Source organism: Panthera pardus, unplaced genomic scaffold (genome assembly GCF_024362965.1).
Source record: "Panthera pardus isolate Hobbes unplaced genomic scaffold, ASM2436296v1 HiC_scaffold_25, whole genome shotgun sequence".
NCBI lineage: Eukaryota > Metazoa > Chordata > Mammalia > Carnivora > Felidae > Panthera > Panthera pardus.
In genome coordinates, this window is record NW_026526821.1 from 46309554 (window position 1) to 46321715 (window position 12162).

Genomic DNA, 12162 nt, shown 5'->3' on the forward strand with positions numbered 1-12162 from the left:
CTTTATTGTTGAGACAAAGCATCTCTCTGCTGGGCATTAACAACACAACTATTGTATATTAACCTTCACAATACATTAAAGTGATAACACCTTCTGTTAAATGTCTCTATCTTCCAAATACTACAAATGAATAGCCATCTAAATCAAGTATTGCATATTCCAAAGGAGCCCATATAAATGTCTTCCTGTCTGTAGCTTTATAGATACCCCAAACGCACACTTTGACAGAACCTATATTTTCTCAGATCTTTTAGGTTTTAATTTTAAGCTATCATGAGCTTGTCTATAAAGTAATAGTTTTTGCTTGGCCTTTCAATTACGTGTAACTGTTAAGTTTGAAAACGAACGTTTAGAGTATTTTGAAGACATTTAAGCAAAAAAGCCTAATGGAAAAGCTGTGCCTGCCTCCTAGATTCCCTCTTAGAGGTTAGGTGCCCCGCAGCACACCTGCCAGCCAACTGAACCCTCACTTAACGGGCCTTCTCCGTTCCTTCGCCCTTGCCACCTCTTCTTGCTTACTCTTCCTCTCCTTCCCACGTCTGAATCTGCCAGAAAAAAATGCATTCTATTCAACAAGTGTAAACGCTTTTTAGAACTTCAAATAGAATATTTAAAGCTATAAACATTCCCTCCGCATTCAGGTATAAAAATAGTTAATGGGCCAGATTTAAATAATTACATTATCTTTCAGTAAGACAGTAATTCAGGGTCTAATATTAAAGATGCTTAAAATCTTGGAACATGAAAACAGAGTGACTTTATTGTGGCGCTAAGGGCCCTTAATGCGCAGTTGTCTAACCTTTAAAGATCAAATGAGGTGATGCACGTTAAAATACAAAGCCGTCTACAAACTATTAGCCATTTGGCGTTACAAAGGCAAATTGGGTGTAATGAGCGAGAGGTTAATGTTCTTGCCAGGGCGCAGGGCGTCTGGACCGGCGGGGGTGCGGCTGATGGTTCCAAGCTCCGGTGTTCCCCCAGGCGCGTTGGAGGTCGGGCGCACCTCCGACCGCGTCGAGGGCCCCGGGGCGCGGCGACGTCGCAGCCAGACGGGGATAGAGGCGACGCCCGGGAGCCGCGGACCTGGCGTGGCGGGAACAGACGCGCCGCTTTTCCGAGGCAAGGTCCCCCAGACCCACGGGGGACTGGCGGGCGGGGGAACGCTCGGCCCTCGGCGCACGTGGGGGTCGCGCCTGGCGTCCACCCGCTCCTCTCGGTCCTCGCGGCCCCGCCCGCCGGAGTCCCCCGTCCCGCCACTCTCCGGCCCGCCTCCCCTCCCCCGCAAGCCGCCGTTTCAAGCAGGGCGGGCACGGGAAAGTTCAGACCCCCGACCCGCAGGGTGGCCTGTGTGTCGCGGCCCCCGCCTGGCCCAAAGCGGATCATTGCAGCAGCAGCAGCAGCCGCCCTCGGTTCCTGGAGGCGGCGCCGAAGCTTCCCCAACCAGCTCGTTTCGCCTTCTCAGTTCAGTGCACGAATGCAAATACCGGACCAGTGAAGAGATGATGGAAATCTTCTTCCAAGGCTGCAGTTTTAAGTTCTAAGTCTGAACGTAACAGAAGTGAGCTAAACTTAGAAATCTAAAATTTAGACGTTGTCTGATGAGTCAACACTCCCCGTTCCGGACGGCAGAAAGCTGGCTGGTTCCGTCCGGCTAGTCCGGTACCTCTTCCCGACCGCCCCAGAGGATCATGGAGCTGAGATCCCGCCACACTGTTCCTGGCGATCGACTGTCCTACTATTACTGACCAGGAAAAAAGTCAACAAACAATAAAATGACAAACGGCCCGTTCTCGATGGATTTTTCCTCCACGCAGCGTAACGTTAACTGCTTGTGTTGCTTGTTTCGAATTTCGTATTTATGGAATGAGGGCCAAAAGAGAACATGGTATGATTTTTGTATTTGAAATGGGAATAGAGCTTATTCACTACTGCAAAATAACTCTAAGTTTGCACAACTTAGAGTTAGGCAGTATTAGTGGTTAAACCTTTATTAGAAGTCACTTAAACAATGACTGAAATAGAGGTTACAAGGGATTTTAAAAAATGGTCTTTCATTCAGTTTTGGGTACACATTTTATCCAATTGCAGATAATGTATAAAGCAAAAACAGTGAAACCAAAAAAACCCTCCCAGAAGCTTCCACTACGTCCCAACTTTAAAATAATAAAAGTAATCTTGAAATTACAAAATTATCTCAATACTTACTAGGGAGAGGGAATTCCTGAAGGGATGTGAATGCAATTCCCATCTGCCATTTTCTCTGAATCTTCTCCAGATGTTCACCAGTTTCACTAGCAGTAAAAGGCTATTCCAAAAAAATTTTTTTTAATAAAATGTTTCCTAACTCTCTGTCTCATTGGGTTTGGACATGGAAGTAGCAGCATTTTAAAAAAACTGGACTGAAATAGTTAACATACAGGGGTTTGTCCTCACACGTTAGTGTTACATTAAACAGTTGGGCAACATCATTTATGCTTTGAACATCTGAAATTTGTCTTGCCACTACATAATGCATTATTTTATGCACAAACTGATATCTAACAATGCAGTCCGTGGGTCTTTATGTGATTGTGGTTCGCAAATTTATTCCAAAAGTCTTTCTAAATCAGTATTCAATGCAGCTAACAAAGCAACTCTTTGGAAGGTGCTTGCACTTAATGAACAGGATTCTCTGATTTGCTTTAAATTGAAAGTAAACAACTGATAGCAGGATGGAATTTGAACACAACATCTGTGTTGATAAAAGTCTGATTGACTACTTGCTCTGACCATTAGGTTTTAATTCTGAGCAAAGCCTTAAATAGAAGACAACTGGGTTACACCCTCCACGAGTTCCATATACAAAACACCCTTCCTGTGTCCTTTAACACTGCACTGTCACACACCCAGTGGTTCAATTTGCATCCCGACACAGATTACAAAAAAAGTACCTGCAATCCCTGCTGTTCCTTTCTGAAACTTTGATTCTGGGTTTTTGTTTCCGTGCATCAACTGGAAAAGATAAATTTGTTGTACAACCCCAAAACATTTTTTTAAAAAATACCACATCTGCAGTTAGCATTTCTGGAACCAAGTTTTGCTGTGGCCTCTGCTAAACTTTAAGGGGGCTTTGTTCCACTCAGACCCTGCGCGGGCCCTCCCTTTTGGTTGTGAAGACACTTATCCTCCTCTTCAGTTAATGAGTTTCACCTAGTCTGGCCATTTGTGTTGTTATAAAAGATCTGCAAAGCACTAATTGCAAAAGAAGGAAAAAAAGCTCTTGCTTTGCGCTAATCAGAATGTGGAATTCTTTAGCAAAAACATTTTCTATTTTAATGTTTCAAGAACCAAACCCTATCCTAATTTCAGGATGTGCACACATAAACTCAGTGCATTTCTGGGTGTAGAACGTCAAGCCATCTGCAGCAGTTAGTTCTGGCAGTGGTTCCCTTACTATTGAGAGCAATGCTGAAAGGAAAAAGATACGCCTACAGCAAATACACTTTCAGAAAATACTGTATAAAGGCGGCTGTTTTTTCTTTTCGATTCAGAGTTCACTTAGTCTAAGAGACTCTTTGCTCTAGAAATAAATTATATCAAGGGAAAAAACTGTCCATGAAGACTTATTTTCTTTGTTACTTGGAGCCTTTAGTCCATAAGCTATTATTGTTAAGTATTGGGCTGTAAAATATATATACATATTGCAAATCTTGTGGACTTTTGGAACATGTTTTCTGGAAGTAAAATTTCAAAATTCTGGTACTACTGTGAGGAAACCAAATCAATATAAACAAACATTTCGAAACTTGGCACATCAAAAATAGTTATGTTAGCTTGGCAAACATTTTAAAAGTTAATTCAATTAATATGCAAAAGCCCAAATTGGGAGAATTTTCTTTAGGTGTGACTGCACCATTTTCATAGTATTATTTTCTGCTCAAATTATTTTTCATGTAAAATGTTTTCAAAAAATTAGTTCTTTTCCAAAAATGCATTCACAGACTTTTGATAAAGGCTGATCCCCTTGTTTCTTCAGTGGTTGCTTTTTCCCCTCTGTCAAAGGGACTGGAGTTTTATGATTACTATTACTTATTATGTAAAATACAGTTTAAAGAAAGTGCATGTTTAATTTCTAAAACACCTTCCATAGGATTCACTTTGCACATTCAGAAAAAACACCTGAACAATGAAGTGAAATGAAATGTTTCAGCCTCAAACTAATTCTAAAACTTCAAATGTATAGGAGTTTTAGGGTCTTTGGCAACCATTTGTTTATCATTTATAAATCATGCTTTATCCATGTTATAATTTTCATTCATTTTATATAAACTAAAGTCCTTCAGCTTGCTTTTGGTGTTTTTACTCCAATACCAGTTATTTAAATTGTGAGTAAACTGAGCTGCACTGTCATGTGATGCCAAAAAGTGCAAAAAAAAAAAAAAAAAAAAAAAAAAGCCAAACCAAAATAAAACCTGTACAACTTAGTGAAAAAGAAATGACCACTTGACTTTTACAAAAAAAAATACTTCGGATTCTTTTAAGTTATATTTAAATATCCATTTGAAACATAGGAAATATAAATTGGCATATTAAAGAGTAAATACATTATTTGTACAATAAAACACCAACAAGATCGGTGTGCAACCCCTATTGAGTTCGAGATGTGGGAAGATTGTCAATATTTCTTATTCTTTACATTCTGATTACAATTCAATAAATCACTTTATTCTCCTTGACATGCTTTGAAATATAGATTAATTGATGTCAATTTTAGCAAATTTGCTTGCTTGTTCTAGTATTCTGGTAAGGTATTCAAATTCAGACAAGCAAATAATTTAAAGAAAATAATTTGTCTATGAAAGGATAGCGTGCATTTATTTTATCAGTTGATCTGTGAGACCAGATTTCACATAAAAAGTAGTTTGCAACCCTTCTTTCTTATAATGAGCTGCAATCTTACGGAAGGAAATATCCTCTTTCAGGGTAATATAGGAACACTAATTCGCCAAATAACGATTAAAACATTCTAAAATCAGCATTAAATTTAAAAAGCTGTTATCAATGCATATAAGCAATGTTTTGATTTTTATTTCATTTCTCTATTACCTAAATGGCAATGATTCCCCTGCAATAATGTTGCTATGTGCATGATCCACCTTGAGCTACAATTTACTTTCAATCAAACATTAATGAAATTGCACTTAAGGGGGAGGCCTTTGAAAATTAATCTCTCAAGTTCCACTCCAAAAAAGCATTCATTGTTAAAGCTGGGTTGGTTTTTAGAGCTACAAACACCAACAACGTTTCCTACTTTTAAAACTCTGAGAGCTTTGGTTAGGAACGTGGTGGATGTAGACACAGCCAGCTTTCGAATAATTTAGGAACTTCTGGAAAGAAGAAATCACCACTTCAGTCTCCTGGCGTGGTATTATTCAATTCCAGGGCCGTCGCGGTCCCCCAACCCCCAGCGGAGAGGTCCAGAGCGTGCCCCTCTCCTTGACCTGTTCGTTAGTTTTTGATAGTCGCGTACACAAGGGTCCGCTTCGGTGTGTTTTCCCCATCCGTTCTCGAAGTTCCTTGCACACCCTCCGCGCCGCAGGCAGGACCCCAACCCGGGGCGCCCGCGCGGTCACCACGTCCTGCCATAGAGCAGGTTGGCGCCGAGCACGCCGCCGCCGTAGTCCCCTGCCGCCGCGTCCAGGGCCGCCAGACCGCCTCCCGGGCCGTGCAGCGCTGGCGGGCTGGGCGACAGCTCTTCGAGCTCGGGCGCCGGCGTCGGGGCCGGCGGCTGCGGTCCGGCCTGGCCGGGTGTCGGAGTGCCGGCACCGTTCTGGCACGGCTTGCCGTCCTTGACCAGCACGGGCACCGCCACGCGGCGCGGGGACGGTGGCGGCGGCGGTGGCGGCCCCAGGCCGCCCTCCTGCTGCAGCTGCTGCGCCGCCTTGTCCTTGGCCTGCCGCTTCATCTTGTAGCGGTGGTTCTGGAACCAGATCTTGACCTGCGTGGGCGTCAGGTGGATCATGCTGGCCAGGTGCTCGCGCTCGGGCGCCGACAGGTACTTCTGCTGCTTGAAGCGCCGCTCCAGCTCGTAGACCTGCGCTTGCGAGAAGAGCACGCGGCGCTTCCTTCGCGGCGCCGCCGCCGCCGCGTGCAACGGCGCCAAGGACTTGGCTGCGTCCGCGATGCCCGTCAGCGACCCCATGCCGGCCACATTCACGCCCGCGGATGGTCCCATGAACCTGGAGACTGGGGAGGGGCCCGAGGGGAAGCCCTGTGAGCGCCAGGCCCGCCGGGAGCCCGCTCCCGCCGCCGCCCCGCGCTCTTCACACCCCGCCGGCCGCGACGCCCGCGGGACCCCGGGTGGGTCCCGGCACCCTCCGCGCGCCCAGGGGCCTAGTGCCCCCCACCCCCCGCCAGGTCCCACGACACCCCCCCCCCTCCGCGCGCCCCCGGCTGGGTCCAGCACCCTCCGCGCGCCCGGCGGCCCAGGGCCCCGCGCTGGGTCCCCGGACCCCCCGCCCCGCGCGCCCCCGGCCGGGAGCCCAGCACCCCCAGCCACGCGCGCGCGACCTGGGCGGTGACAGGCAAAGCCCGCGCCGTCCGCCTGCCCTCAGTCCCCGCGCTGCCCGCCCCGCTCACTTGACGAGTAGCGCGGGTCCGGGTTGGCGCCGTACCAGCCGGTGGCCGCGGCTGCCGCGCCGCCCCGCATGCCGTCGGTGTAGGCGGGCAGCTCGCCCACGTTGCCCAGGCCGCCGTTGCAGTAGCCGCCCATGGCGCCGTGCGGGAACTGCGAGACGCCCGGCGGCATGTGGTAGGTGGCGGCCGCCGCCGCCGCCGCGGCCGCCGCGGCCGCCGCCGCCGCCGCGTTGTGGCCCGCCATGGCGTGCGGCGGCTGCATGCCCGCCACCGCCGCCGCCTGCGAGGAGGGGCCGAGCGGCGGCGCGCGGTAGGCGGCGGCGGCCGCGGCCCCCAGGGGCGCCCCCAGGCCGGGCGGCGCGCCGTCCATGGCGCCGCCGAACTTCTTGTAGGTCTCCTCGATGGGGCTCAGGATGTCGGACACGGAGAAGGGCGTCGTGTGCTTGGGGCTCAACGACATGGCTCGGCGGACGGCCAGGTAGGGGTGCCCGGGGCGGGCGCGGGCGGGACGCGGCGGCCGCTCGTCGCCGCCACCCCGGCTGCGGCGGTAGCGCCTGTGACGAGGAGTCGGCGGCGCGGCGAACCCCCGAGCCGCGGGATCTGGGGTTTATTTTAGTCCGCCGCCAGGTTTACGACAGACTCGGGGGCGGAGCAACATCCCAAACGAGCAAACAATGGTCATTGACATCTTTTTCTCTACCCTCCACCCCCTGTAATGGAGGCAAAAAAGGTAAAGGGGGCAGTTGGGTGTTTCTTGAGAACATCACCCCCCTTTGCTTTCTCCATCCTTCCCGCCTGGATCCCCGGCAGTTACCCCAGCCCTCGAGCACCAGAAATAGAAAACTCTGAGGTCGGCGTCCAGGCTTGACGTCGAGGACTCGGCGCTTCTTTCCATCCAGACCGCAGTTTTCCAAAAGGGACTTTGTAGCAAAGTCCGGTATATTGGGACAGCGGCGATGTGGTGCTGAGTTGGAGGGGGGTGTGCAGGGCTCTCCTGGTCCTCCCCGGTGACCAGCCTCTCATTCGCGCCATCATCTAAAGTGTTAAAAAAAAAAAAAAAAAAAAAAAAGGCTCTTGGGTCCCACCATAAGAGCGCATAAAGAGATGAGGTACAATGACCACCCTCTGCCTTTGTAAGGCTTCTAATTTATGCATCTTTAGACCCTTAAGCGTCATTTTGCGGGTAACCAAACAGGCACTTCTAAATTAGCTCCAAGTAGCCAAATCCAAAGAAGAGAGAAAACATGCACACAGAGACACCCACAAATACACAGATGCTAACTTGTAAGTATTCTGTTTTTATCTGTGGGGATGGAGGTTGGATAAGAAAAAGAGTACATTTTTATTTCTTGGGCTGTTTCGTCTTCAATTTGCACATGTAAAGTTCATCACAGTTTTCTTTCCCTTTGCTGTTGCTGCTGCTTTCTTCCTTCTCCCCTCCCTCCCGCCTTCCCTCTCTGGCTGTCAAGTAAATATCCAACTTAGGGTTTATTCTCCTATCACTACCATGATCAAAGAAAAGAAAAAAAAAAAAAAAACCTTGAAAACCTAAATATTTCTAGTTGTTTGAAAGGGGTCTTTTTGTTGTCAGAAAATACATAACCTCTTCAAGGAATATGAAGTGGATACAGAAACCAGGTAAAAATGATAGTTTCTTTTGAAAAATATGAAACCATAGATAAACTGATTTAAGAAAAAAAACCAACTTTGTCACTCTTTAATTTGCAAATTTACCTGCAGAGCAAAGAACTTAGTCTAAGTTCTCTCCACCAAATGCTGAACATGGCAAAGAATAAGACAAAAGAAGTGTGTAAAGCATATTGTCTAAATTTTGAAAACAACCTTGCAGTTAAAAAAAAATGAAAATGGGGAGATGAAGATACTGTTTTTAAGTTTTCCTGGATACTGGTGGGGCAAGAGAAAGGAAAACAAGGAGAATGCTTTCTTAAGCCAGATTTTATTGTTTAAGAAGAAGAAAAAGATGTGTGAAAATGATTCCAGTTTAACCTAAGGGTACATGTCTTGAAGGCAAGAACAGTGCTACCTATTCCTTTTCCTGTTTGGCTTCAGCCCTTTGGTTGGAATGTCTTCCATAGCTTTGCTCTTATTGTTTTAATCTTTGTTTTGTTCATTTCAGTGAGTTTTGCAAAGAATCTGCCCTCTGTGGGGCTAAGGGGTATGGGGAGGGATCAGTATGGTCATCTATGAGGACAAAGTGTCAACCAGGCAAGTGTGTAGAGTAGTATTTTAAAATACTAAAAGAAGGAAAGGCGAAGTTACATGAATTGTTTGCAGTTGTCAGTTAATTGACTTGGCAAGATCAGTATTGCTACAATTTAACATGATGTTACTTTCACAGACTTTTACAGGTCTTTCCTGAACATGAAACATTTGGGCTAGGTCTTCATCCTCACCTGCACTGGAATTGCCTATTCATTTTTTTAAATTAGTGACACACAAAGAAGCATTTACATATGTACTTGTGATTGCTGGAATCCTGAAAACTGCAGTTTGGCTTTTAAATTCTGGTTTAATTCAAATAGTATTGTTTACTTGTATTCGCTTAAATAAAAAATAGAAAATCTTTCATTTCAAACTTTTCTCAGCGACAACAAGGTAAGTAAAAATATTTGTGTTAGGGCATCTATGGATTTAAAAAGTCTGTTGTGAACCATTATGTTTTATTTTTCAAGTTCAAACATGTCTCAGAAATGAAACCTAGTGTCATAATGTTCATGTTGATTAGTTACCTACTTGAAAAAGTGTTTAATAAGATTTTTTTTCCAGATAATTATTTACTCTTTGTTCACGCTGTATACTTCACCTTGTGTAGTTTGTTATAGAACCACAGGATAGCAGTTCACATCTAGTTGTTGCTTATTTTGTTTTTCAACTGTATTTGTTCCTACTACGGGTTCATTTACATATGGAAGGCTCCCATTTTTAAATAAAAAAACCCACTTTATCCTGTCTGGAGGCTCTCTGCTGAGAGTTACTTTCTGGCTGCTGGGGAACTTGATGCCCTGAATATTACTCCTTCACTAGAAGTCAGTAGTTGTGGGGTAAAAAAAATCCATAATCTTTAACATTTTTCTTTCTCAGTTATTTGTGTCTCATTTTAGAAATTATGTACTTTTATGCTGGAAACACTATTTGGATATATGCAGATGATTCTGAAAGTAGATGTAGTCTGGAGGATGTATATGTACATTCATATACAGACAGATTAAAACAGTCCAATTGATACTCCATTAAAACTTTTCATCAAATTCACTTCATCCGATTATTGTCTGCCTAAGTTATGTATGGAAATTTATACTCGGTAGATTCTTAAATACTATTGACTAAATTGGATTTCACAGGAAATGTATTTTTAAGGATTTTTTTTTTGGGGGGGTGGATTTTTCTTTCCTTAAAAACAATGCTGGCACACAGGGCAGCGGCGGGGGGTGGGGGGTGGGAAGCAAATACCACCAAAGGGAATACAGTGAAAAGAGAGGGCCCTCCCATTGCTCTGCTCTAGCCTCTCACTTTCTCTTTTCAGATGCATTGTTACCTGTTTCTCCTGGGGTAGTCTGTACAATTTGAAGCATATGACCATTTTACACACTAGAGGTAGCATGTTCTGTATGGTTTGGTACCTTGTCTTTTTCATAGTTTAGGTTTTTGTAATTTTACAAATCCCATTTAACACTGGCAACTTGATAAATGGGTTGTGGCAGAGAGAGAAAATTTTCTGGACAAAAAGTTTAAGATCTCTTGGCTTCTTGACAAAAATGTGGCATTTGTTGAAAATCTCTGATGTGTCCATTACCCTTAGGGCCAAAGATATTTGGGAAAAAAAAATCTGAAGTAGAAGCCTTTTCCAAATTTGGGATTTGCTCTTGTCAGATAGAAGCTCAGAGAAAGGGGCCTGAGAGCTGTTGAGAAACCGTCTGATATATCCAGCCAATACTTAAAGGGAAATGTGTTTTTTCTAGGTTGTTGCTCTTCTGTCTAGCAAGTAGATTTCTAATGTGTCCCAAATTTCCTTATAAAGACAGACTGTGTTTGAAAATGTAACTTTTGCTTGACATTCAAGAAGATAAGTGACTTTTAGAAATGAGACACTTGCATTTGTGATTAGTTTAAAATAATTGTGAAATAATTTGGTTAATAGGATGCCTATTTTGTGGAGGTAACTTTAAAATGCCATCCTTGCAGTTGGGAAGGAATAAAGAAACATGTCAGGATAGTACTTTGTAGCAAAATTTGAGGTTATAAAGAGGAAACAAAACAGATAAAACATAAAAGTTTTTAAAAATTATTTTAACATTTTTTTTCTGAGGTACCTGACTGGCTCAGTCGGTGAAGCATAGGACTCTTGATCTCAGGGTTGTAAGTTAGAGCCCCACAGTGGGTGTAGAGATTACTTAAAAATAAAATCTTGAAAAGTGCTGATTTCATCAATTTCTGAAATTTAGTCCTCATTTCTTTTTAATCATAAAAATCTTTTGTTTTAAATGTTCATTTCAATTATTTTCAATCTTTTATGATAACTTTACACTTGGATTTATGCAACTTTGTTGCTTCTCTCCCCCTTTCCCAACGGGGTACCACAGAGGTAGGATTTTGCAGTACCTGTGTGCCTGCCTGCCATGCTTCCCTCTCCGAACCCTCAGCCCATCTCTCCACAGTACACAGAAATGCAGCTTGGGAGCTCGACACTAGGGCTGAGGAGAAATGGTAACCTCTCTCTGGGAGAACAAGAGGAAGAAACTAGAGAACTTGACACCCCTCACCTCATCCCTACAGTCACCCTTTCATATTTGCTTCACCAAATGCAAACTCTGCAATTAAAAATACCTTGAGTTACTCTTTGAGATTCAGATTTTTTTAAAAATTTTTTTTAACATTTATTTATTTTTGAGACAGAGAGAGACAGAGCATGAACGGGGGAGGGGCAGAGAGAGAGGGAGACACAGAATCCGAAGAGGCTCCAGGCTCTGAGCCATCAGCCCAGAGCCCGATGTGGGGCTCAAACTCACGGACCGCAAGATCGTGACCTGAGCTGAAGTCGGATGCTTAACCGGCTGAGCCACCCAGGCGCCCCGAGATTCAGATATTTTAGATTGAAGATAGTTTTCTGACCAATGAATATATTTTAAATTAAGATGGTTATTAATACAATGTGAGAATGAACGGTAGGTGTTAAAGATATTGCTTTTGAAATAATCATAATAAGGAGGTCCGGTTAAATGATTCCTAAAAAGCAAAAACTAGAAGCCTCCCTTCCTGGGGTCAAGATGTACAACAAGGTTTTATAGTAACAGAGAATAACATTAGGCTACCTAGGGATGTAAATACATGAAAATTGACTAGTATGTCATAACTCTCTTACCCTAGGATTTTGAGCTTGAGCTAGAAATTTGAATTTTTGTGTGTTTAAAAAAATATTTTAGAGTAAGTAATAAAATACTAGATCAGGGAAACAATGCCAATATTGAAATATATTTTTTATTTCTGAAAAACAAGCTTACTTAGAATGTATCTTGCTTACATAGAATG

The 12162-nt window shown here is 44.4% G+C and overlaps 1 protein-coding gene across 1 annotated transcript; it reads right to left on the reverse strand.

Annotated features, from left to right (window-relative positions):
• Window positions 1-5608: 5608 nt before the first annotated feature.
• Window positions 5609-7087, reverse strand: NKX2-4 (NK2 homeobox 4). The gene is made up of 2 exons (XM_019462376.1): window positions 6619-7087; window positions 5609-6225 (listed from the first exon to the last, which is right to left on the reverse strand). The coding sequence occupies exons 1-2, from the start codon at window positions 7073-7075 to the stop codon at window positions 5609-5611; spliced, it is 1074 nt and encodes a 357-aa protein (XP_019317921.1). The 5' UTR covers window positions 7076-7087.
• Window positions 7088-12162: the final 5075 nt, after the last annotated feature.